The sequence below is a fragment of the Trichosurus vulpecula genome, chromosome 7, assembly GCF_011100635.1.
Source record: "Trichosurus vulpecula isolate mTriVul1 chromosome 7, mTriVul1.pri, whole genome shotgun sequence".
Classification (NCBI taxonomy): domain Eukaryota; kingdom Metazoa; phylum Chordata; class Mammalia; order Diprotodontia; family Phalangeridae; genus Trichosurus; species Trichosurus vulpecula.
In genome coordinates, this window is record NC_050579.1 from 257,362,131 (window position 1) to 257,389,529 (window position 27,399).

Consider the following 27,399-nt stretch of genomic DNA (forward strand, 5'->3'; position numbering starts at 1 on the left):
AATCCAGCATACAAATATCATTCACTTAGTTCAGGGGAAAAAAAAACAGCACCCTGAATTACAGACCAAATACAATTCGTAGTTATCAACATCTGAGTGTTCAGCCAAGGAGTTCATTACAACGGCTGGCCCAGAGTCACACACCACTCCTGCGGTGGCACGAAGTTCAAAGCTCGAAGCTCGGAGAGAGAACACCAGCCTCTGTGCTTATATATACTGTTCAGGGCCCCAAGGGCCCTGACCTCACCCAGCCTGGGCATGGAAAAGTTCCCCACCCCCAATATCACATCAGATACAAATCAATGACTCCCAATTGCCTCAGTGCTGAGAAATACAAAAGCATCCCACTTTATCTGCCCCATTCAAACAAAGGCCAGAATCATTAAAGGTCAACAGCAAAAAGTCCCACCTTAATTACTATTACACATGGAAGGGAAGATCTGACACCGAAAGGCTAAATGGAGCAGAAAGAGGAGAATAAAGATGCTGTAATGAAACCTGGATGTTTGCCATAGGCAAAATTGTGAGTGGGAGAATTTGTCTTTGTCAATTTTACAAATGAAATATTTCTTAGGTTTTTTTCTTTTTTTATTTTTAGTATTACCACCACGGGCAAAACTACTTATCTTTAACTGCGCCAAGTTTTGCACGAAAGTATTTTGAGAGTAAGTAGGGATTCACCTACTTCATCCAGCAACTGCTATAGCGTCTGGTGTTTAATAAATGATCATTGGTTTGACCTCCTCTTACAGAAATGGACCATGATGAGTCTATTATGTTTCCCTTGACTATTAACACTATCCACTGCTACATATTGAAACTAAGGCAAGGAAACAGGCATTGATTAAGTATTGACTACATGACAGAGGCTGTGCTGGGCTTTATAGTTAAATCATTTGATCCTCACAACAACCTCCAGTGAGCCTCATTTGATGGCGGTAGACAGAGGTTAAGTGACTTGCCCGTGGTGACATAGGAAATGTATGAGACTAGATTTGAACTCCAGTCTTCCTGACTCCAGGCAGTACACTCTAACCACTGTGCCGCCTAGATGCCATCTAAACCACAACTTAACTGGACCCTTCTCACTCACTAATGGTCTGGATTTTTCTAGCCTGATTTGTTATATGATTTCACTTTCTTACTCTTCCTGCCAGACAGGTACAATAGGTGGAGCCCCTCTGGTTTCACCAACCCCAGCGCCACCACCATCTTAACTATATCACCCTCTATGCATCTTCCTTTGTTTCTCCATTTTCCCCTCTCTGCCCTGAATTTCTATTAAGGTATGCCATTTCTCTGGGTTAGAAAAGAAAGAAAAATCTGTTTTAGAGTTGGAAGAAAACAATTTAGACCAACCCTTTTATTTCAAAGTGGGAGGGGGGAGGGGAGACAAACAAATCAAGGCTTAGAAAGGCTTGCCCAACGTGCCACAACTAGCTAGTGGCACAGCCGGGCCTTATTCAGTGTTCTATCCACTATGCTAAGGGCATTATTTCTAGAAGTACACAGTTAAACCTATCAAGTTATCATCTCTAGTCCACCCTTCAACTCTGACTTTTGAAATCTTTTATAGCCCAGTTCAGATGCAACTCCCTCCATAAAGTCTTCATTAATCCTCTAGTCAGAAGTGATCTTTCTATGAAAACTCTCATGGTACTTTATATTTTTACCTCTTCTATGTACTTAACCTATTCCCCTGCTCAAGAAGCTTTGATGGCTCCCTATTGCCTCCAGTATAAAATAAAACTCCTATTTAAAATAAAATCTTTCACAATCTGGCTACAGCCTATCTTTCTAGGTTGATTATGGATTACTCACAAATGCATGTGCATGCGCGCACACGCGCACACGCACACGCACACACACACAATTCCCGACAAATTGGCTTACTTGCTATTTCCAGTAAATGACATTTCATCTCCCAAATATGACTTTGGATAGTCAGTGTTCCATGCCCAGAATGCTGTCTCCTCCCCTCCACCTCCAGGGCCGCATTCTCCTTTTAAACTCAGCTTACATATCACTTCCTAGGGACCTCCATGGAATTAATTTTCATTTATTTTAAAATAAATTGTCTTTATTTGCCCATACATATGTTGTTTCCCCTCAGTAAAAAATAAACTTGAGAAATTCAAGAATGAACCATTAAAGAAAAGGATCTGGAAATGGAAGCGGTGATGAGTGAGAGCTAGTATGGTTTTATCATCACCCTTATTCTGTGCAGATTCCATACAGATCTACGTATCTGGTAACAGATGGAAGCCCTGAGTGATGAGGGAGACAGTGTGGTACACCCACCAGAGAGGGCAAATGTAAATGGAGTACCTAAGCTGGGGGTCGGGGTGGTCTTGGGCCCTGGACATCCAGAGAGTAGCATGAAGACATTAACAGAAGCCAGACCCAGAACGATGAGGGCGCCTGCGCAACACCAAAAGTGGAGAAGAAAAACAAATTTTGCCTCAGATTTACCTTGCTCCACTCTTCGCCACATGAGAATTCACCTGATCTCACTTTAGCATCCTAACAAATGTTTGTATAATGAACACTATAAGTTTATGAATGAGCAGCACTTTAGTACCCTGATACAAGATGAAGAAGCTTTGATTCTTAAAATCAGATATCTGAAGGCACAGTGATTTCCCATTCCCCGGTGTCAGTGTAGGCTTGGGCCATTCCCCAGGACCTTTCTCATTGCCCTTTTAACTTCTTTGTTCCTCAGAGTATATATGAAAGGGTTCAAGGTAGGGGTCACCAGACAATAGAAAAGTGTAAGGAGCTTGCTTTGGTCCTGGCTGGCTGCATCGCCTGGCTGCATGTACATGTAGATGCTGCTGCCATAGAACAGTGATACAACAATCACGTGTGAGGAACAAGTGTTGAAGGCTTTCTTCTTCCCAGCTGCTGACTTGATATTATACACAGCAGCGGCAATGTACCCATAGGAGACCAGGATCATGGTGAGGGGAACCAGAACAATGGGGATGGCTAGGAAGAAGGCCAGGCCCTGTACTCGACTGGTGTTGACACATGAAATCTTTATCACATACGAAGTGGTTGATATGCCAATGACCACAGCGTCCAATTAACAAGGTGAGTGGAGACATCAGAATGGAGTTGGCAATCCCACTAAGCCAGGCAAAAGCAGCCAGCTGTAAGCACAGCTGGGGGTGTATAATGACCATATAGTGGAGGGGTTTGCAGAGTGCTACAAAACAGTCATAGGCTATGACAGAGAGGAGAATGCATTCAATACCTCCCACTGAGAGAAAGGCAAAAAGTTGAACTACACAGCTATATTGGCAATCAAAATGGGTTTGAGTGACATGTTTGTGACCTCAGAGGCTTTTAGGCCACGTGGGTTTAAGCAGCATTTTTGTGACAATTTTAGGTCACATGGGTGAGTCGCATGTGTGATTCACCCTTAACCCTGAAAAAAGATATAAAACCAGGGGTTGACTTTTCCTTTTCTGGAGCTCTGAGCAGCAGTAGTAGTGACACATGACTCTGAGCCAGTCATTCTCCAGCTCCCGGCTGAACTCAGATGTTGCAGCTGCTAGCCGGATTGTTGAAACAAATGGCGGAGTTGTGGCAGAATCTGCATTTTAAAAGGAAAATATCACGTTTTGGGGTACTGGGGTGGTTGAATGATTCCCAGTTTTTGGATTGCTCTTTGTACTTGGAGTGGCTATGGTTCTATGGAGCCCCAGGAGCAACAAAAACCTGAAGGAAAACAGGCCAGTAGAAGTAGGATACAGAGCAGGAGATAATCCCTCCTTCTCTCTCCCCATGGTACTAGCACTCTGGAAGAGACAGGCTGGAGCAAAGGCTGTGGGAGAAAAAGCTCACCCATGGGGGAGGGTTGGACGGTCAGAGCGAGGGCTTGAGCTGATAAGCCTGGTTCTGGAGAACTGTGCTGAAAGGGTGAATGTTTTGAGATTGTATTGTATGCAGAATTTTGAAACAAGAACAGAGAACAGCCTTCCTACAGACGAGAGAAAAATCAGAGAATGGCCTTCGTGCAGATTTGGCAGGAGGGGCTGGTGAGGAGAAAGAAGAAGCAGCAGCAGCAGCAGCAGCAGAAGCAGATGGAGGCTGCTGAAATATTGACCCAGACAGAGCAGAAGACTGCCTGCATGAGAACTTTGGAAAGGTGAGAGAGGTGAGCTGCCTTCCAGCCGACTTTAGTGAGGTGAATGCAAAGGTGGGGAACCACCTACATCAGGATTCCAGCAAAAGCCAGGCACAGACAGCCGGAGGTAAATGACCAGGAACCCAGGAGCTCAGACTTCAGCCCTGGGGCAAGATGGAAACTTAAGCCATTGTCAAGCTCCCGGCTGAACTCAGTTGTTGATAACTATGACTTATATTTGGTCTGTTTATAAATGTATATTTGTAATTTGTTTGTATTTACACTGAAGTTCAGGGTGCTGGCTTTTTCCCCTGAACTAAGTGAATGATATTTGTATGCTGGATTAAAGTAGGATTGTTAACCCCTTAACATTGCTTTCCTTAGTAAAGCAGATCAAAAGGACCTGGGCAGCATTCTGTGAGCTGGTTGTTATTAGTTTTACACCCCCACATCAGCTGCTAGCCAGATTGTTGAAACAACAGCCTATATATGTGATGGTTTTTCTGGGACCCTAGAGATTTACTAACATCTGGGGAATACTGTTGGTTGTATAGCAAAGATCCAAAAGAGACAAGTTACTGAGGATGAAGTACATGGGAGTGTGAAGTTGGGGTCCAGGAGAGAGAGCAGGATGATAGTTGAGTTGCCCGTAACAGCAAAAAAGTAAAATATTAGATAGACAACAAAGAGGATCATCTCAAGCTTTGGCTGGTCAGAGAAACCTATTAAGATGAAATATTCTTCAGAGGTCTCATTGGCTGTTTCTATCACCCTCGATGTCATATTTCCTACACAAAGAGTTAAATTATTTTGTTGCTATTTACATATGATATTTCTTTGTATATATCACTGAACCAGCATCCATGGGGCCTGAACTTTGGGCTGTTTTTACAATAGTTTGAATAGATTTGTAGCATGTGAACAATATCCTCTCATACATTGTTGTCAATGTGTAATAAAATGCATAATGATTTATACTTTGATAAATAGTTTATGAAATATTCTCGTCACATAAACTTTATGCAGTATTTATTTATAGATATACAAATTGAGACATGTAAGTTAAGTGACTTGCCCAGATGTGGCTAGAATTCTAGTCTAAATCTTTGGATTTCTAATCTAGTACCCTTTACTCTAAACCTTACTGCTAACTGACCCATATGCAGATTTTACTTCCAGCCTCACAACTACACTGTTCTAACCAAAATAATTGACCATGGAGGGAAAAATACAGTGCAAAAACCATTTCTACAGCCATGGTCAAAAAGACAGAAGCCAAAAGGAAAAATTTATTTGTACTAAGTAATCAACTATATCAGAAACTATTAAAGGTTGAGTGAAATTCCCTCTCCTTGATAGGGTCTCTCTAATTCTACAGGAAGATATCAAGTATCAATACAGTTGACTGTAACCATCCATGCTAATCAGAGTAAGCAGAGGCATGGATAATCCTATATTAAATTCAGCCCAACTCCCTGAGCATAGGCTAGACTAGCATAAATTATGAACTTTCATAGAGGGACCTGCTCTAGTTTTATGGGGTATTACCATTTGTCTCTTTTGCTTCTGCCTCTGTGGTATCTATTATATCTCTTTTTTCCCTCCATTATTTTATTTTTCTAATTAATATTTTTATATTCTAAAAAGTATTTTATTTTTTTCCAATTACATATAAAAATGATCTTTAATTTTCATTTTTTTTTAAATTTTGAGTTCCAATTTCTTTCCTTCCTTCCCTCATTGAGAAGGCAAGCAATTTTATATAGGTTATACATGTGCAATCACGCAAAATATTGTCTATATTAGTCATGTTTATTATATCTCTTGATCATAAGACTCAGGTAATCTACCAACTTGTCAGTCATCACCAAATGACTTCCCAAATTGTGAGTGGTTGGCTACTCTTATCTCAAGGACCTAGACCAGACTCAAAGACTCAGATTATAGGCTTCTTACTACTAAGATCTCAGCTATGGAAGGGGCCAAAACACCAGGCCCAATCTTCCTCCTTCCCTGGTGCTTGAAAAAGAAGTAAAAGACACCCTGTCACTCATAGGACCTGAGGTTGGGAACTGTAGTTGAAAGATATTAATCTCTGTCAAATGGCTAGCAAAGTCCCACTCCTCACTTTCATAATTCCAGGGATGCAGAATGCTCATGCTTATGCATTTAATGCTTAATCAAAAATTGACCTCCATTATTAAAATCACTGTAAAATGTTATGAACATGAGCCAGGCCACTGTCCAACTCCTATTCAATCCTACATTTATCCATTTGAAGTATGCCTAAGGTATAGTCACCAATGGATCAGCTCTCTGGAGAATAGCTATTTTTCACTTACATGATTTTTCCTATGTGCATGCTTAAGCTAAATTATTTTCCATGATTAGTAAGGGGCTGGTGAGAGTATTCATAAAATATAGGCATTAGGCTTCTATATATTATATAGGCTTTCCATTTTTTTTGTTTCTTATTTCCAAACCATATTTTCTGACTTATTTTTCTTTTGGGGATCTATTTGAGGAGGTGATTGGTAGATTCTTCCAATTTCTATTTTACCCTCTGGCTCTAGAATATCAGGGCAATTCTCCTTGATAATTTCTTGAAAGATGATATCTCGGCTCTTTTTTTGATCATGGCTTTCAGGTAGTCCAATAATTTTTAAACTATCTCTCCTGGATCTATTTTCCAGGTCAGTAGTTTTTCCAATGAGATATTTGACATTGTCTTCTATTTTTTCATTCCTTTGGCTCTGTTTTATAATATCTTGATTTCTCATCAAGTCACTAGCTTCCACTTGCTCCAATCTCATTTTGAAGGTAGTATTTTTTTCAGTGGTCTTTTGGACATCCTTTTCCATTTGGCTAATTCTGCCTTTCAAGGCATTCTTCTCCTCATTGGCTTTTTGGAGCTCTTTTGACATTTGAGTTAGTCTATTTTTTAAAGTGCTGTTTTCTTCAATATTTTTTTCGGTATTTTTTTGGGTCTCCTTTAGCAAGTCATTGACTTGTTTTTCATGATTTTCTTGCATCATTCTCATTTCTCTTCCCAATTTTTCCTCTACTTCTCTAACTTGCTTTTCCAACTCCTTTTTGAGCTCTTCCATGGCCTGAGACCAGTTCATGTTTTTTTTGGAGGCTTTTGGTGTAGGCTCTTGCACTTTGTTGACTTCTTCAGGCCATATGTTTTGGTCTTCTTTGTCACCAAAGAAAGATTCCAAAGTCTGAGACTCTATCTGGGTGCTTTTTCACTGCCTGGCCATGTTCCCAGCCAACTTACTTGACCCTTGAGTTTTTCGTCGGGGTATGACTGCTTGTAGAGCAAAGAGTACTTTGTTCCAAGCTTGAGGGGATGTGCTGTTGATTTCAGAGCTATTTCTATATAGCCAGCTCTACCACTGTGTCAGTAAGCAAAATGGCCTTTGTTTTCTTTGAGTACATCAGTTTATTTCATTAAGCCTTACTAGGTGCCGGGCCCTTGGGGCCCAAGGTAGGGCTAACTCCAGGGAGGGCCTAGTTTACATGTCTGGGACAGCAGAGGCTTTTAGACCATGTGGGTTTAAGTCTGCCTCTTTGTGACAATTCATGGGGCTGGCTAAGGGGAGGTGTTAACTCCAGAGCCATGCCCTATTGGGTGTTAACCTAATCTACGTGGATGTGAACCTCCCAGGGTCCTAAGGGGAGGGGCAACTCAAGAACCCATCAGCTCTGGTCATTCAGACGATTCTTGATGATGTCAAAAACCCTATAAGAGGAGAGAAGACAGCTTGAAGATCCCTTTTCAGTTGGAGCAGCAGTGGTGGCGAGCATGACTTTGGGCCAGCCCTTGTTCTGAGCTCTCGGGCTGAACCTAGATGTTGGTAACTATGAATTGTATTGAGTCTGTCAGTTGATGTTTGTAATTTGTTTGTATTTTGTTCTGAAGTTCAGGGTGCTGGATTTTTCCCCTGAACTAAATGAATGTTCTGAAGTTCAGGGTGCTGGTCTCTTCCCCTGAAGTAAGTGAATGAATCTGTATTTTAATTTTTTTGTATTTGTTCTGAAGTTCAGGGTGCTGGCTTTTTCCCTTGAACTAACTGAATCCTGTCTGCATGCTCCCCTGAACTAACTGAATGCTGTCTGTATGCTGGATTAAAGTAAGCTTGTCAACCCCTTCACCTTGCTTTCCTTGGTTAAGCAGATGAAAAGAACCTGTGCTTTCCTGGCATGCCGGCAGCTTTCTGGGTGCTGGCTGTGGGTGGATCTTACACCCCCACAGAAGCTGCTAGCCAGATTGTTAAAACAGCCACCCCAGCGCTCCTCCTTCCTCAAGAACCACCAACCTGGACCTGATGCAAATCTTCAGCAGGCCCTTCACTCCTGCTCTGATCCGCCACTTAATTCCTCCCACCATGTGGGCCTGAGCCCAGAAGTAACTACAGCTGTAGTTCTGTAGCTGCACCTCCCCCACTGTCCCTGGAGCGGTGGCCGAACCTCGAACTCTGTCCCCCATAGCTTTTCCCACTAACCTTCTCTGTTGTCTTTGGTGTTTGTGGGTTGAGAAGTCTCATAACTGCCACAGCTCACTGATTCAAGGTGCTAGGGCCTGTTCTGCCCGGCTCCTGGTCTGGCTGGTCCTGCTGCCTCCCACGCTGAGCTCCACTCCCCTCCACTTCGTGTGCGATAGACCTCATCCAGCGACTATCCAGGCTGTCCTGGGCTGGATCCCTGCTTCCCTCTGCTATTTTGTGGGTTCTGCAGTTCTAGAATTTGTTCAGAGCCATTTTTTATCGGTTTTTGGAGGGACCTGGTGGGGAGCTCACGCAAGTCCCTGCTTTCCAGCCACCATCTTCGGGAGACTAAAGTATTAAGACAGGTGGCATCCCATTGGTGGAAGCTGACTGAAAAAGAAGGGTGCTACTACCTACAGCTGAAACTTTGTCTTGATGGTCTGCCTAAAAACTGATCTGCCCAGAAGAACTTGCTGTTGGCCTGAATGTGTAGTTCCTCAATGCTACTGTCTCTGCTTCCCACTCCTTCTCTACCTCATGAACTGATTGAAGAATTATTATTGCTTACCCTTTGAAGTTTCATGATCTTTTAAAAATCTTGTTTATTTTCTGTGTATACTTTTATAATGGATTTTTGTCTCCAGATAAATATGTGTTGACTTTTGTTGCTTACCATTTGAAGTTTCATAATCCTGTACTGTAATCAGCCTGAGTCTTCACTATGTTGAACTGAAGTTCTGTGCGGTACTGGGGAGTGAGAGAAATGGTTTTTCTATTATATTAATAACCAATTATTAAATTGGGATCCAGTCTTCTCTACTTCCTCATTTAAGGCCCATCCCCTGTAGAAGGTCAGTCAGTCTCTGAAGTATACATCTAATTGATGAGATTGCCCCTAACCTTCAGGGAACATGCTCTTCAATTTTGAGTGGGACCCCATTCAACCAGGATGGTGGGGGGTGTAAATAGAATCCAATCTAGGCAAGTTCTTGCCCCTCGTACCCCTCCATTAGAATTTAGGGTGGCTCAGTTCACGAAGGAGAAAATCAACCAGCATGGTCTGGGTGGAGATGGATTCCCCTGTCTAGATGGCTGGAGGTAGCTGAGTCATATGATCAAGCCACATTCTCAGCAGGAGGTGCTGAAGACTCTTAGCCCACCTTTTCTCACTTCTCAGGGGCATTCTCTAAAGTATTTAAGGCATTCAGTGTCTCCATTGGTGATCTTTGGTTTTCCAGGAGAAACAATTGACTGTCAATTTATTGATTATTAGCTAGTCTAACTAATTTTAATTACCCAAAAACTTTATTTCTTGGGTCTTTCATCCATAGCAGGAGGCAGCAGGATCTAATAGAGAACCAAAATGGGAGACAAAAAGCTAGATTTCTAGTCCCATCTCTATTATTTACCACCTTGTGATCTTGGGTAATCACTATACTTCTCTGGGCTTCAGCTTTTTCATCTATGCAATGATAGAGTTAGGCTAGATAATCACTAAGGTCTGTCAGCTTTAACACTTATTATTCTCCAATTCCATGAAGCAGGGAACACCAGTCTAATGCCTGGCCTCTGGAATCCATACAACCTCATATCCTTCTATTTCAACTCATTCTGAAATATGTGCCAAAGGAATATATACAGCAGTATATTAGGAAGGCAGAATTTATGATTTCAAAGAGAATCTCATATGTGCCTAAAAGGTCCAGAACCTCAGGATATAAGGAATTCTCTAGGCAGAAGGCAGGAGAACTAAAGCATGTATTTACACTCCACAGTAACAAGCCCACAAACCAATGTCCCCATTTTGATATTTTCATCAAAAGCTTCCAGGCCCAATAAGTCCGACTTACAAGGGTAATCAGAAGGCCACAGAGAAGCGAGATGGTATAAGGCAAAATCGTACACATGCTTCCCCTCTACGGTAAGAAGATTACCCACTAGCCTCTAGTCAGCTCTGCTACCGGAAGCTCAGCTTCGGCTGTAGGTGTCTCTGGCTCCAACCGGAAAAGGAAAGGAGGATCTTCAAGCTGTCCTCTCCCCTCTTATAGAGTTTTTGACATCATCAAGCGCCGCCTGAACGACCAGGGCCGATTGGTTCTTGACTTGGCCCCTCCACCAGTGTAGACCACGTTAACACACCTCCCCTCAGCCAGCGCCACAACTCATCACACAGGAAGCTCTGGTCCTGCCCCGGAAGAGCAAGCCCCAGCGTCCAGGGAAGCTCAACGAGGCGAGCTGAGTCATTCAAAGAAAACAAAGTCCATTCTGGCTACAAGCAGGTAAAGAAACTGATTTTTAAAGTGGAAATTAAGTCTAAGGGTCTTTTCATGAGAGTATTTGCATTTATAAATGCCGTGCACTTAATCTATATGTAAAAAAAAGATATAAATCTTTTAGTATTTGGGATATTTTGAAGATATAGTTGCCCAATGATAAACATCTGAATGAATAGTGAATATTTCAGTCATACAGTTGTTCGTGAATGTTTGGTGCAACATTTACAAAATATCCAGGTGGGTAACAGAATTTTTTTCCCAGACTTCTTATCTTGATTTTTTTTTTTTTACCATGTAGACCCAACCTTTAATATACCAGAGATTCTAGGTCCCCTTGTTTCCAGATGCTACATCCTATTTCCACCCAGATTTCTATGACTGTCCAACCAGCAAACTTCCCTCATCCCTACGGTTAAGTCATCCAGTCACACTGACCTGTATTCGTCACTTGCTAGCGATATTTGGTAGTTCTGGGCCCAGGATATGTTCCATGATCTGTCTTCTTTAATTTTGAAATTGATGTGAATTCATTTGGAGGAAGCATCTCTCTGAAGTTTGAGTGGTGAGAAGTATGGGAAGTAGTCTACAGCGAACCAATAAGATTTTGGTCAATAGAGACACTCAAATTTATCATCTGAGTGATATTAGAAATGAAATATGATTCCAAATATATCTTATCTATTGCCTTGGCCATAGAGATAAATACTCCAGTTTCTCTTTGTCTATGCTCTTCTCAAGAAAATAAAATTCCAGAGCAAGAACTGTACTTTGTAAAGGTAGCGTTTATCACAATGCTTTGTACCTCCTACAAGTTTAACACATATCTGTTGAATAAGTGAACAACAATGATACTTCACATTTGTGTAGAAGACGATAGTTTAAAACTACCTTCTACATAAGAATCCTGTGAGGCAAGTAATCAATGTAAAGTATATTTTATAACTAAGAAAATTTTTCCAGGAGCATGCAGCTAATTAACAGTTAAAGTAGGGCTTGAACAGAAGTTTTCTGATTCCAAATCCCAAATATCCATATTCAGATTTTTTCCAAATACTATGCTGCTGGAATCTCATAGGAAAATATTGTAGCAATTTTGTCTGGGGTAAGTGTGAGCATTTGGTGTATCTGTGAGGGTAGTTTCAGGGATAGAGCATTGGTTTAAAAGAAGAATCTCAGATCCTATGTTTATAATATCCAGGCAAACAGTTAAATCAGTTAAAGAACTGGTGAATTTGCAGGTGACGGAATCAATCAAACTTATTATTCTGAGTTAGAATAATTAGCTCAGTAAAAATAGTTGCTTTAACAGCCTGAGAGTAAATGGAGAAAGGGACACAAATTCTCAGCAGGACTTATTCCAGAGAGATAAGACATAGTCGCAACAAGTCTGTAAAAATTCCTTCACTGCCAGCCCCATCTCCCCTCGACTTTGTTTTCTGGAAAACAGCAAGTAGGACCTAGAACTAAAGAGACATTTCCTTCTTCTTACCCCCACCCCTTACGGTTCTATTGCAAAAATGAAGGGTGGTTTTATAGGGCTCACTCACATCAAACAAGGAGTTGGCTTTATCCCTCCTGAGGATTCTTTTTTAGGGTTTAGCTTGTTTACTCTTCTGAAGGCTCTGGATTGTGCTGTCTTATTATAAGTCCCCCAGAGCAATTGATAGTTTCTAAGTGTATCAACTCCCAAATGACTTCAGGGGATGGGGCTTCTTCATTTTACAAAAGAGAATATTAAAATAGAAATATAGTGTTGTGGGTCAGTGAGATAGTTTGTTCAATTTAATGTAATTCAACAAGCATTTATTAAGTGCCTATTATATTCCAGACACTATGCTGAGGATATGAAGATGATTTTTTAAATGGTTTTTGCCCTCAAGAAACTTACATTCTACTGGGGGAAAAACACCTACATGTAGGCATGTAGGTGAACACAAAATTTATACTAAATAAAATGCAACTACTTAAGAGAAAAATGATAACAATTAAGGGAATAAGGAAAGGCCTTTTGTAAAAGGTGACAAGAGCTAATCTTTGAGGGGTACTAGGCATTTGTATTGGGGATCCTTGAAGAGTTTGGCCTTCGTTTCTTTTGATTAATTCAGTGTCTTGGATTGAGTCTTATTAGGTGCTAATCCCCAGGCCCAAACCCCGATCTATTAGGTGCTGAGCCTATGTGGGTGTGAATTGGTAATTAAGGTGGGGCTCCAGGTGGGGCCAATGAAGGGAGGTGTTAACACCAGAGCCAATCACAGGAGCCTAAGTTCTGGTCACTCAGATGACCTTTGACGACATCTGAAACTGTATAAAAAGAAGATGGAGCTATTTGCTTAAGGTTCTCACTCTTGGAGGCAAGGGACTCTGGGCAGCCACTGTAAGGGTCTTCTGGCTGAACTCAGATGTTGATGGTTTTCTGGGTAACTATGAATTGTATTTGGTCTGTTGGTGTTGGTAATTTGTTTGTATTTGCTCTGAAGTTCAGGGTGCTGGCTTTTTCCCCTGAATTAAGTGAATGGTGTTTGTACGCTGGATTAAAGTAAGATTGTTATCTCCTTCCTCCTTCTTTCCTGTGGGGTAAGATACCCAATTGAATGTGTATGTTATTCCCTCCTCAGGTCAAATCTGATGAGAGCAAGATTCACTCATTCCCCCTCACCTGCCCCCTCTTCCCTTCCAACAGAACTGGTTTCTCCTGCCACTTTTATGCGAGATAGTTTACCCCATTCTATCTCTCCCTTTCTCTCTCTCTCAATATATTCCTCCCTTATCCAGTAATTTGATTTTTTTTTTAGATATCATTCCTTCATATTCAACTCACCCTGTGCCCTGTGTCTATATATATATATATACATATATATGTGTACATATATATATTTACATATATATGTGTACATATATATGTATATTCCCTTCAGCTACCCTAATACTGAGGTCTCATGTATTATATACATCATCTTTCCATGTAGGAATGTAAACAAAACAGTTCAACTTTAGTAAGCCCCTTATGATTTCTCTTTCTTGTGTACCTTTTCATGCTTCTCTTGATTCTTGTGTTTAAAAGTCAAATTTTCTATTCAGCTCCGGTCTTTTCACTGAAAAAGCTTGAAAGTCCTTTATTTTATTGAAAATTCATATTTTGCCTTGGAGCATGATACTCAGTTTTTGCTGGATAGGTGATTCTTGGTTTTAATCCTAGCTCCATTGACCTCCAGAATATCATATTCCAAGCCCTTTGATCCCTTAATGTAGAAGCTGCTAGATCTTGTGTTATTCTGATCATGTTTCCACAATACTCAAATTGTTTCTTTCTGGCTGCTTGCAATATTTTCTTCTTGATCTGGGAACTCTGGAATTTGGCAACAATATTCCTGGGAGTTTTCTTCCTGGGATCTTTTTCAGGAGGTGATCAGTGGATTCTTTCCACTTTAGAATATCAGGGCAGTTCTCCTTGATAATTTCTTGAAAGATGATATCTAGGCTCTTTTTTTTTGATCATGGCTTTCAGGTAGTCCAATAATCTTTAAATTTTCTCTCCTGCATCTATTTTCTAGGTCAGTGGTTTATCCAAAGCCATATTTCACATTGTCTTCTATTTTTTTATTCCTTTGGTTCTGTTTTATAATATCTTGATTTCTCACAAAGTCACTTGCTTCAATCTAATTTTTAAGGTAGTATTTTCTTCAGTGGTCTTTTGTACCTCCTTTTCCATTTGGACAATTCTGTTTTTAAGGCATTCTTCTCCTCATTGGCTTTTTGGAGCTCTTTTGACATTTGAGTTAGTCTATTTTTTAAGGTGTTATTTTCTTCAGTATTTTTCTGGGTCTCCTTTAGCAAGTCATTGACTTGTTTTTCATGATTTTCTTGCATCATTCTCATTTCTCTTCCCAATTTTTCTTCTACTTCTCTAACTTGCTTTTCCAAATCCTTTTTGAGCTCTTCCATGGCCTGAGACCAGTTCATGTTTTTCTTGGAGGCTTTTCATGTAGGCTCTTTGACTTTGTTGACTTTTTCTGGCTGTATGTTTTGGTTTTCTTTGTCACCAAAGAAAGATTCCAAAGTCTGAGTCTGAGTCTGAGTCTGAGTTCGTTTTCATTGGGGTATGACTTTTTGTAGAGTAGAGAGCACTTTGTCCCAAGCTTGAGGGGCTACACTGTTGTTTTCAGAGATATTTGTACACAGCAAGCTCTGCCACACCAACGCTTTTCCTCCCCCCAAGAACTGCCACTGGACTCAGATCTAAGCAGGCTCTGCAGTCCTGCTCTGATCTGCCACTTAATTCCTCCCACCAGGTGGGCCTTGGGCTGGAAGCAACTGCAGCTGTAGCTCTGTAAGCAGCCTCAGAGCTGCACCACCTCTGCCATGCTCCCCCCTCCCCCCGCCCCACCCAGGGTGGTGGCCAACAGCAAACTCCTTTCACTCTGTCTCAGAAGCTTTTTTCCACTAACCTTCTCTGTTGTCTTTGGTGTTTGTGGGTTGAGATGTCTGGTAACTGCCACAGGGTGCTAGGGCCTGTTCTGCCCAGCTCCCCATCTGGTTGGTCCAGACATGGCCCATGCTGGGTTCTGCTCCACTCTGCTCTGCTCCCAGCACAGTGTGATAGACCTTACCCAGCAACCATCCAGGCTGTCCTCGGCTGGAGTCCTGCTTTCTCTGCTATTTTGTGGGTTCTGCAGTTCTAGAATTTGTTCAAAGCTATTTTTTATAGGTGTTTGGAGGGTCCTGGGGGAGAGCTTTAGGCAAGTCCCTGCTTTCCAGCCAGCATCTTGACTCTGCCCCCCATTTCTATATATTCTTGTGGGTAAATGCTATCGAGAGAGAAGTAAATGGGTACTAAGTTATCCAAGGAAAGAGATTTTTCATAGCTTCTGAGACTTTTCTAATTGAGGCTTGAGATGAACAGGAAATTGTATTTATTTGTATTTTATGACTTCCCAAAATAGAAGAAAAAAAAAGGTTAATATGGGCCAAATCTCAACATGCCTGAGCTTATAGCCATGATTTCCTAGTAGATTTTGCTTGGCTTTAGTGGAAACCCATCCTCTGACTATATAAAAGCTGTGGTGGGACATTGCTGAGTTTCTTCTGACAATAAGAGGCTGATATTATATTCACTTGACCCTGGTCTAAGTGAAACTATGATCTGATGACATACAATCTACTGTTAACACTAATATATCAGAGCACTTGGTAATTCTATTATGTACTTGTGATAGTCTTATTATTTCAGTACGTAAGGACAGAAGAGACTTTTGTTGGCAGGAAATCAGAACAAAGGTCATCAGGGCTATCCACTCACTTTCAGTCTTGCCAAGTAAAGCTTCCAGAATGTTCTTTTCATAGGAGTGTGGTATCTGGAAGGAATTTTCTTAATCAGCCTAAAGAGGTTTACTGAATTCAAGGAATGAAAAAGATTAAAGAATAATTTTAAAAGGAAACTGATTGCAAAAAGTTTTCTGGCTAGACTTGTTGATTTGAACTTAAAAAAAAACTAAGATAATTCTCGATCCTAAGTAGGAGTAAGAAGGACTCTTCTACCATGAAGGATAAGGCCACAAAGCAATTGCAATTCATCAGAGAACTATCAGATGGCAACTTTAGAAACACAATGAAGAGGAGTCAGAGGCAAGATGGTAGAACAGCAGGAAGAAAAACGTCAAGCTCTTCACCGCACCCCATCCACACACACAAAACTCCTCCAAACAGATCTAGAAAACACACCACACCAAATCCTGATCAGGAAATCCAAGAAAAAAATCACAGTGAGTCATGTTGCCAGTCCAAGTCATCATAAGGAGACAAACCAAGATGTCTGAACATTGAAGAAGGGGGTTTGGCCTGGGGCAGACTACATGAAGCATTCCAGCAAAGGGAGAGGCTGTACTTCAGGGCAAAGAAGTGCTGGTGTAGAAATAGCTGCCAAGTGGCAGCCCTATTGCTCACTATCCAGTTTCAGGTTCCAGATCCAGGGTACCCGGGGAAGGGGATCTTCACTTAGTAGTGGCATTGTAGGGTGAGGATCGATTGATAGCTTTGGACTGTGTACCTTAATACCAAGCTAAGACCAAGTTCAGAAGCAAGTGGCAGCTATGTGACTGAGCCCCCTGGAGGGGATCAGGGCCCCAGTTCCAGATTTTATCCCAATTTGAAGCCCACAGAGGAATAATCAAGACAGGAATCCAAGACTAAAGAGAAGCCTACAGTTCTATCAATCTGAACCAGCAGAGCTTTCTAGTTGTAGTCTACAACTGCTCTGACCCAAATTTGGGTCAGGAACTTGTATAGCTCAGACTGGGGGTGGGGGATTGGGTAAAGGAACAGGAATTGGCCAAAGTTACTTTGCATCAGACTATTTGAGTTTTGTTTTGTCTTATTTTGTTTTTTGTTTTTATAATTAAATTATTTCTTTTTAGTTTTCAACATTCACTTCCATAAAATTTTGAGTTTTAAATTTCCTCCCCCTCCCTCTTCTCCTCCTTCCCCAAGGTGGAGGGCAATCCGATACAGGCTCTAATTATGCATTCATATTAAACATATTTTCACATTACTCATGATGCAAAACAGAATTAGAATTAATGGGAGGAACCATGAGAAAAAAGAAACAAAACAAAACAATGGAAGAAAAAGAGAGCAAATAGTATGCTTCCATCTGCATACAGACTCCAAAGATCTTTCTCTGAATGTGGATAGCACTTTCCATCATGAGTTTTTTGGAGTTGTCTTAGATCCTTGCATTGCTGAAAAGAGCTAAGTCTATCAAAGTTAGTCATCATATATTGTGGCTGTTACTGTGTACAATGTTCTCCTTGTTCTGCTCACTTCACTCAGCATCAGTTTATATAAGTCTTTTCCAGGTTTTTCTGAACTGCGCCTTCTCATAATTCCTTATAGCACAATAGTATTACATTACATTCATTTATTACATTCCCCAATTGATGGACATCCCCATAATTTCCAATTCTTGGCCACCGCAAAAAGAGCTGCTACAAATATTTTTGTATGTGTGCATCCTTTTCCCATTTGTATGATCTCTTCAGGATACAGACCTAGAAATGGTATTGCTAGACCAAAAGGTATGCACAGTTTTATAGCCCTTGGGCATACTTCCAAATTGGTCTCCAGAATGGTTGGATCAATTCACAATTCCACCAACAATGCAACAGTGTTCCAATTTTCCCACATCTTCTCCAACTTTTATCATTTTCCTGTTTTGTCAAGTTAGCCAATCTGATAGGTGTGATGTGGTACCTCAGAGTCATTTTGATTTACATTTCTTTAATAAATAGTGATTTAGAGCATGTTTTCATATGACTATAGATAACTTTAATGTCTTCCTCTGAAAACTTCCTGTTCATATCCTTTTACCATTTATCAATTGGTGAATGACTTGTATTCTTAGAAATTGGACTCAGTTCTCTATATATTTTAGAAATGAAGCCTTTATCAGAGACCATGGCTGTAAAAATTGTTTCCCAGTTTTCTGCTTCCCATCTAATCTTGGTTGCTTTAGCTTTGTGCAAAAGCTTTTCAATTTAATGTAATCAAAACCATCCATTTTGCATTTCATAATGTTCTCTATCTCTTGTGTAGTCATAAATTCTTTCCTTCTCCATAGATCTGACAGGTGAACTATTCCATGGTCTCCTAGTTTGCTTGTAATATCAGTCTTTATAATTAAATCATATACACATTTTGACTTTATCTTGGTATAGGTTGTAAGATGTTGGTTTATGCCTAGTTTCTGCCATACTATTTTCCAGTTATCCCAGCAGTTTTTGTTAAATAGTGAGTTCTTTTTTTTTCTTTTTAATTTATTTAATATATTTAGTTTTCAGCAGTGATTTTCACAAGAGTTTGAATTGCGAATTTTCTCCCCATTTCTACCCTCCCACCTACTCCAAGATGGTGTATATTCTGGTTGCCCCATTCCCTAGTCAGCCCTCCCTTCTGTCACCCCACTCCCGTCCCATCCTCTTTTCCCTTCCTTTCTTGTTGGGCAAGATAAATCTCTACACCCATTGCCTGTGTATCTTATTTCCTAGTTGCATGCAAAAACATTTTTTTTTGTTTTTGAACATCTGTTTTTAAAACTTTGAGTTCCAAATTCTCTCCTCTCTTCCCTTCCCACCCACCCTCCCTAAGAAGTCAAGCAATTCAACATAGGCCACATGTGTATCATTATGTAAAAGCCTTCCACAATACTCATGTTGTGAAAGACTAACTATATTTTTCCCCTTCCTAACCTATCCCCCTTTATTGAATATTCTCCCTTGACCCTGTCCCTTTCTGAAAGTGTTTGTTTTTTATTACCTCCTCCCCCTATCTTCCCTCCCTTCTATAATCCCCCCTTTTTTATCTTCTGCCTCCTTCTTTCCTGTGGGGTAAGATACCCAATTGAGTATTCCCTCCTCAGGTCAAATCCGATGAGAGCAAGATTCACTCATTCCCCCTCACCTGCCCCCTCTTCCCTTCCAACAGAACTGCTTTTTCTTGCCACTTTTATATGAGATAATTTACCCCATTCCATCTCTCCTTTTCTCCCTCCCTCAATATATTCCTCTCTCATCCACTAACTTGATTTTTTTAGATATCATTCCTTCATATTCAATTCACCCTGTGCCTTCTGTCTATATATATATATATATATATATATATATATATACACACACATACATATATACATACACACATATATATGTATATATGCATATATACACACATACATATATACATACACACATATGTGTATATATGTATATATACATACATACATATATATATATACGAACACACATATATATGCATATTCCCTTCAGCTACCTTAATACTGAGGTCTCATGAATCATACACATCATCTTTCCAAGTAAGAATGTAAAAAAAACAGTTCAACTTCAGTAAGTACCTTGTGATTTCTCTTTCTTGTTTACCTTTTCATGTTTCTCTTGCTTCTTATGTTTGAAAGTCAAATTTTCTATTCAGCTCTGGTCTTTTCACTGAGAAAGCTTGAAAGTCCTCTATTTTGTTGAAAATCCATATTTTGCCTTGAAGCATGATACTCAGTTTTTCAGGGTAGGAGATTCTTGGTTTTAATCCTAGCTCCACTGACCTCTGGAATATAGTATTCCAAGCCCTTTGATCCCTTGATGTAGAAGCTGCTAGTTCTTGTATTATTCTGATTGTGTTTCCACAATACTCAAATTGTTTCTTTCTGGCTGCTTGCAGTATTTTCTCCTTGATCTGGGAGTTCTGGAATTTGGCAACAATGTTCCTAGGAGTTTTCTTTTTGGTATCTTTTTGAGGAGGCAATCTGTGGATTCTTTCAATTTCTATATTACCCTCTGGCTTTAGAATAACAGGGCAGTTCTCCTTGATAATTTCTTGAAAGATGATATCTAGGCTCTTTTTTTGATCATGGCTTTCAGGTAGTCCAATGATTTTTAAATTATCTCTTCTGGATCTATTTTCCAGGTCAGTGGTTTTTCTAATGAGATATTTCACATTGTCTTCCACTTTTTCATTCCTTTGGTTTTGTTTTATAATATCTTGATTTCTCATCAAGTCACTAGCTTCCACTTGCTCCAATCTCATTTTTAAGCTAGTATTTTCTTCAGTGGTCTTTTGGACCTCCTTTTCCATTTGGCTAATTCTGCCTTTCAAGGCATTCTTCTCTTCATTGGCTTTTTGTAGCTCTTTTTCCATTTGAGTTATTTTTTAAGGTGTTGTTTTCTTCAGTATTTTTTTCAGTACTTTTTTTGGGTCTCCTTTAGCAAGTCATTGACTTGTTTTTCATGGTTTTCTCGCATCATTCTCATTTCTCTTCCCAATTTTTCTTCTGCTTCTCTAACTTGCTTTTCCAAATCCTTTTTGAGCTCTTCCATGGCCTAAGACCAGTTCATGTTTTTCTTGGAGGCTTTTGATGTAGACAGAGGGCACAGTGTGAATTGAATATGAAGGGATGATACCTAAAAAATAAAATTAAGTATTAGGAGGAATTTACTGGGAAAAAGAGAAAGGAAGGGGTAGAATGTAGTAAATCATCTCACATAAAAGAGGCAAGAAAGAGCTTTTGCAATGGAAGGGAAGAGGAGGGAGGCAAAAGGGAATGAGTAAACCTTACTCTCATTGGATTTTGCTTAAGGACGGAATAACACAGACACTCAATTGGGTATGGAAATCTATCTTACCCTACAGGAAAGCAAGGGGGAAGGGGATAAGAGAGGAGAGATAATAGAAGGGATGGCAGATTAGGGGAAGGGGCAATCAGAAGCAAACACTTTTGTGAAGGAAGAAGTCAAAGGAGAGAATAGAATAAATGGAGAGTGGGACAGGATAGAGGGTAATATAGTTGGTTTTTCACAACATGACTGCTATGGAAGTGCTTTACATGACTACGCATGTATGACCTATATTGAATTGCTTGTTTTCTCAATGAGGATGGGTAGAGAGGGAGGAAAGGAGAGATTATAGAACTCAAGGCTTTAAAAATGAATGTTAAAAATTGTTTTTGCCTGCAACTGGAAAATAAGATATATAGGCAATGGGGTATAGAAATCTATCTTGCGCTAAAGGAAAATAGAAGGGAAGGAGATAAAAGAGGGGATGGGGGATAATAGAAGGGAGGGCAGATTAGAGGAAGGTGTAATCAAAATGCATGCTCTCATGGGGTGGGGGAAGAGGAGAAATGGGGGGTGGATTTGGAATTCAGAATCTTGTGGAAGTGAATGTTGAAAACTGAAAATAAATAAATCTGTATTAAAAAACATTTTGGCTTTCAATTCTTTATTAACTATCTTTTTCTTTTATTTCCTTATCAAAGTAATAGTCTTCTTATAAAAGAAAGAAGCAAAGTAAGTGTTTAATAGCTCTCCTTATAACTGCCTATTATCATTTTATTCATCACAATGTGTTCTAAACTGTCTTTGATGTTCTTCTTTTCTCCAATTTAGCTATTTTTTTAAATTCTCTTTTGTCCTTCATAGTATTTATCACCACCTTCAGCTCATTCTGCTCTTTAGAGCTCCTGACATTATTATCATGTGACTTAAAATCTTGTGTATTGATTCTATATTTCCTGGCCTTCTGGTAATCTTCTATATGTATCTTTAAAAAAAAAACAACTAAGATGATTGATGAATTTCCTATACAATTATATTGCTCTCTTTGGGCAGTTATTTTGCTCTCTTCAGTTTCTCTTTCTTTCCTCACTGGAATTATTTTTATTTATATCTTTGGAATTTCACTTTCTTTAGAACTTTATGTAATTGTTGTGCTGTTTTAGCCTACAGAATTTTAAGCTATTGGATCCTATTTTTACTTTCTCTGAACTCCTGCTTTCAAATATGTTGACACATATTTAAGATTATTATGTGTGACTTTACCCTCTTCTATCACAATTCTAAAACAGAATTGTCACTTGCTTGTCCAAGGTTCCAACTAATTCTACTTCAACAATCAGTTCTACTTTGTCACAATCAGGTACAGAATAATGTGTTTCTTAGTTAATTTATTTCTACCTTCAAATAACAAAACTATCATTAAGGCAAATCAATTCATTAACTCCTCTGCTTTTGACAGAGAGCTCAAACAAATATGCATATAATTGAAAACTCCATTCACTTCAATGTCACACCTACTTGGCAAATTAATCATAGATACATTTCCTGAACTCATCTAGCCCCTCTTTTTGTCCAGGTGATCTGCATTTAATTCCCTGATAACATTATTTCTGTTTCTCCTTACTGTGATCCTCATTCAAATGTCCTTCACACTTTCTAATAACAACTATTTGCTCTTAAAATACTATATTATTTTACTGTCCTTCATATCTGTTCCTTTTAAATAAGGTATACTCTTCCAGAGTAATATTGATTTACCACCCCACTAACTCTCCTTCCAACACTCACCATAACTCTGTCTTATCCTCTAACAGTTGGAATCCTGGACCAAAGTCAGGACATGTGTATGAATGACACTTCTGGCATCTATAAGCCATAAGACTTGTTCCCACTACCTTTCTAGTCTTATTTCCTATTATTCCCCTTCAAATATTCTCTTTTTCATCAATTTGCTTTAGTAGCCTTTCCCCATACACTACATCTCCTCTCCTGCTTCTTTGTGCAAGCAGTCTACTATATTTGGAACACACATTCTTTGCCACTTTGACCTCATTGAATTCCTAGTTTCCTTCAAAGCACAGCTCACAGCTCAGTGGTCATTTTCTAATACTGAATGCTTTCTGATCCCTGAAGTTAGTAAGTTAGTATTCTCAATCTCAGTCTCTCTCTCTCTCTCTCTCTCTCAAATTGTGTGTATATGTGTGTATGCAAGCATATACATACATACACACATGTATATATGTATACATATGTGTGCATTCCTTGTTCCTGGTAGGTAAGAAATGTCATCATAATATAGAAAGACAATACATCATTACTATTTCGAAGGGAACAATCAAGCAAAAATTTGTGTCCCACAAGAATGCTGTTTAAAAAGGAAAAAAGAAAAGAAAATGTTTATCTTCACACTCCTCCTGTCCCCTGTTTCCAGCCCAGGAGTTTTTTCATTGCCTCTTTCACATCCTTGTTCCTTAGGGTATAGATAAGGGGGTTGATGCTGGGGGTTACAATAGTGTAGAACAGGGTGAGGAACTTCCCCTGGTCCTGGGAGTAACTATTGGCTGGCTGAAGATACATATAGATGATGGTCCCATAGAAGAGGGAAACCACTATAAGGTGGGAAGAGCAGGTGTTGAAGGCCTTCCTACGCCCTGCTGCTGATTTGATCCTTAGCACAGCCACAGTAATCATGCCATAGGAAGTGAGAATCAGGGTTAGGGGCACCAGAAGGAGGACCACGCCAAGTACAAAGGCAAAGGCTTCAACCAGTGCGGTATCTTCACAGGCCATGGCAATGAGGGCTGGCATTTCACATAGAAAGTGGTCCACCTGATGGTGTCCACAGCGTGCCAGTTGCATGGTCTGGGGGCACATAACAAAAGAGTTGAGGAAACCACAGAACCAGGACACAGCCATCAGTTGTAGGCAGAGTCTAGGGTTCATGACAACAGTATAGTGCAAGGGTCTGCAAACAGCAACATAACGATCATAGGACATGACACACAGGAGTACACATTCAGTAGAACCCAGTACCATGTAAATATAGAGCTGGGCCACACAACCATTGTAGCTGATAGTCTTCTTGGGACCCCATAGATTCCACAGCAGCTGGGGGACAATGCTGGTAGTAAAGCAGAGGTCCAGAAAGGAGAGGTTGCTTAGGAAGAAGTACATAGGGGTGTGTAGTCGGGAATCTACAATCGACAACACAATAATTGTTATGTTGCCCAAAAGAGTCAGGGTATAGAAGACTAATACAAAAGCAAAGAGAATCAGCTCTAGCCAGGGCCGGTCAGAAAAACCCACTAGGATAAATCCCCCTAGTGAGCTGTCATTGTCCCGTCCCATCACCTTCATCACCTACCAAAGGAGAAGAAAAAAAATTACAATGAAAGAAAAGCAATGAAAGTCAGAATCCAAGCTCCCTTTTCTTCAGAACATTAAAAACACACATTTCACCATTCAAATATTAGGGCTTTATTGAGTTGCTTCCCAAGGTAATAAAAGTTTTTTTTGTCATTAATTGGCTCACATCATTCAGAAAAGTGTTGTGCTAGATCAGTAGTTCTCAAAGTGTCATTCAAGTATGCCTGGAGATCCCCGTGACCCTTTCAGGATGTCCTCAAGGTCAAAACTATTTTCATAATAAAACTAAGATGTTTTATTTTCTAATATGATAAATATCAATAGATATATTAATGTAGGTGGTAAGCCACATAAACAAAAGCTCTTTGGGGAGTCCTTAATAATTTTTCTGAGTGTAAAGGGGTGTTGAGATCAAAAGGTTTGAGAACCACTGGATTAGATAGCTTCTAAGACTTCTTTTAAATTAAATTTGATTTAATTAATAAATTAATTAAATTTAAATTCTAATAGGTTCCATTCTCCCCTTTGAGGCCTGAATATACCTGTCTGAGCACAGAGGAGAGAAAAGGATCACTAGCTTGCCCTAGTAGGTGTGCAAGACAGAATTATGCCTTGCCTATTTAATGTCCATTCTTATGTCTTCCTGTGTGGAAGTAATCTTAAAAAGTATCTATCTCATTTTAGAGATAATAAAATCAAGACACACAAGTTCTTTAACTTGCCTAAGGTCACATAGCTAGCTGGAGGCAGAGCTAGAATCAAAACCTAGCTCTCCTGACTCTCAAGATAGTGCCTTTCTTACTATGCCACATTTTTCTTGGGGCATGAATTGTAAAAGACTACATGTCCAACAACCTTCATCAAGGCAGTTAGCTGTTGAAAGGAAACTGATGATCAACTCAGGGTGGAGGAGGAGAGAAGAAAAGGAGGTGGCTATATTATTAATAACAATGGCATATTTGACATTGGATAAAGAGGTTTTCAAGATCTCAGTGCTCATCAGAGCTGGTCATATCTGGGAAGTGATAAATGCGTAAGAAAAAATCAGATGAAGATAAGTAGAAATGGCTTGGCAGAAGAACATAAACAAGGAAAAAATAAATTTAGCATCTCAGCATGGCTGCTGCCAACAATGGCTTATGACAGAGACATCAGAGCTATAGAGCGGGGACAGAAAGGGAAAAGAGGATAGAATTGCTCCATATATCTTCACTCACTGCTGAAAGGGGAGATTCTAAAGGAAAGGTCATTCACCTCCTAATGTATGTCACTCAAAGCAGCAGGACACCATGTGAAAAGATGCCTCTATTATTACCCACTAACAGATAAAGGGATGAGAAGCAATATCTAGCTGTACATTTTTTAAAGGGGTAAAATTCCTTCATCATGGCTTTATGAGGGACAGAGGTCAAAGCCATTGTCAAGTAGAATAAGTAATGCCTCTTATACATGATAACCCTACAAATGTTTGAAGAAACACACTTATTTTGAAACTCCTTCCCCAGTCAAGCATTCTTTTCTCTGAGCTACGCTTCCTCAGTTTATTTCGTTGCTGTTCCTGTAGTATGGTTTTTAATACTGACCCTTCCCCCTGTTGCTTTTATTTGGATGTGGCTACTGAAAATACTACATATCCCTGCCTCACATGCATACACTTTAACTCTCTAGCTAAGAGAGTATAACTGCTCCAAGAAATGTGAAAATATGATCGGTAATGCTATGGTTGTCTTTTCAAATTTATCTTTTACTCACTGACTCCTAGTTTACTCTACTGATCAAAGTAGTCACTATGCCCAACCCTCCACCAAATTCTTGGGTCGCCCCTTCTTTTTCTTCCCACTGCAAACATCCCACATTGAGCATTATTGAATCCCATTCCCCACTTTCCTAAGTTCCTGGTTACTCTTAAATGATACAGAAATGTTCCCCAGCGCTCACTTTGTTAGAAGAAAGGAGTAATTGGATTTTTTAACTGAGCATACTTTTTCAGCCTCCAGATAAATCTCAGATTTGCATGATAACACATGACAAACCTTTGTGTAACATACAGTGCTTCTCCCCTCAGACTGGAGTCCACTAGTTATACAATGCTGATTTTTGAGTCATGGACTCCAGAAATCTTAAAAGAATTTGTGAGATTGTGACAAAGAAGGAAAAGAAAGTTTCTTAAAGAAAAGGAAAATTAGACATAATCTGATACATATATGAGATTATAGGAGCACACCTAACATGTGTTCAATACTTTGACCTTTACTCTATTATTTCATGCCATCCTCACAACAGCTTTATGGGGTAGGTAAGCAGGGATTTTAGCACTATTTCACAAATGAGGATACTAAGGTACAGAAGTATTTTTAAATGACAGAGATCTAGCAGCTATAATAGCATACGAATAATTATTAGTAGACACAGGTTAAGTGCTTGGCATTCCAAAACTTCGTTCCAAACTCTTTTCACTGTACTGTTCTTTCTGCTTTTCCTCTTGTAGTTTTAGAGTTTTTGCTGCTACTGTCATCTCATTTCCACCAGAGCCTTCACTAATTAGCTCTTAGTACTAGAAATGATCTTCAGACAGCTGGCTCAAATACAGAGATTCCTACATGGGCCAGTTGACTTTATCCAGCAAAAAACTGCACCTCATCACACAAATGCATGCCATTTTTTCAGTCTGCAAATCACCCCATTACTGAAAAAATGAGGTGGTAAGGTATAGGTAAAAGAGTACCGGGTAATGCCATTTGCTAGCCATGTGGTTTTAGGCAAATCATTCCACATCTCTGTCTCATTTTCTACATCTGCAAAATGAGGGTAATTATAATACATTCAGTACCTACTTTACACAGTTGTAAGCAAAGTACTTTAAAATGTGCTATGTAAAAATGGTTATAATTATAACAACAGTAATAAAGCAAAATGATGTTTACATAAAGTTTCATAGAGATAATAATAATAGCTAACATTGCCATAGTACTAAATATGTGCTAGCTTAAGTGCTTTACAATTATTTTCTCATTTGTTCCTCA

The 27,399-nt window shown here is 39.7% G+C and overlaps 1 protein-coding gene and 1 pseudogene across 1 annotated transcript; both read right to left on the reverse strand.

Annotated features, from left to right (window-relative positions):
* Nucleotides 1-2,656: 2,656 nt before the first annotated feature.
* On the reverse strand, nt 2,657-3,853 carry LOC118857925 (annotated as a pseudogene).
* Nucleotides 3,854-23,413: 19,560 nt separating this feature from the next.
* LOC118856833 (putative olfactory receptor 2W6) lies at nt 23,414-24,367 on the reverse strand. The gene has a single exon (XM_036767360.1). The coding sequence runs from the start codon at nt 24,365-24,367 to the stop codon at nt 23,414-23,416; it is 954 nt and encodes a 317-aa protein (XP_036623255.1).
* Nucleotides 24,368-27,399: the final 3,032 nt, after the last annotated feature.

Bases quoted from the DNA above. Each gene is read 5' to 3' on its own strand.
- LOC118856833 (XM_036767360.1), bottom strand. From the start codon at position 24,367: ATGAAGGTGATGGGACGGGACAATGACAGCTCACTAGGGGGATTTATC.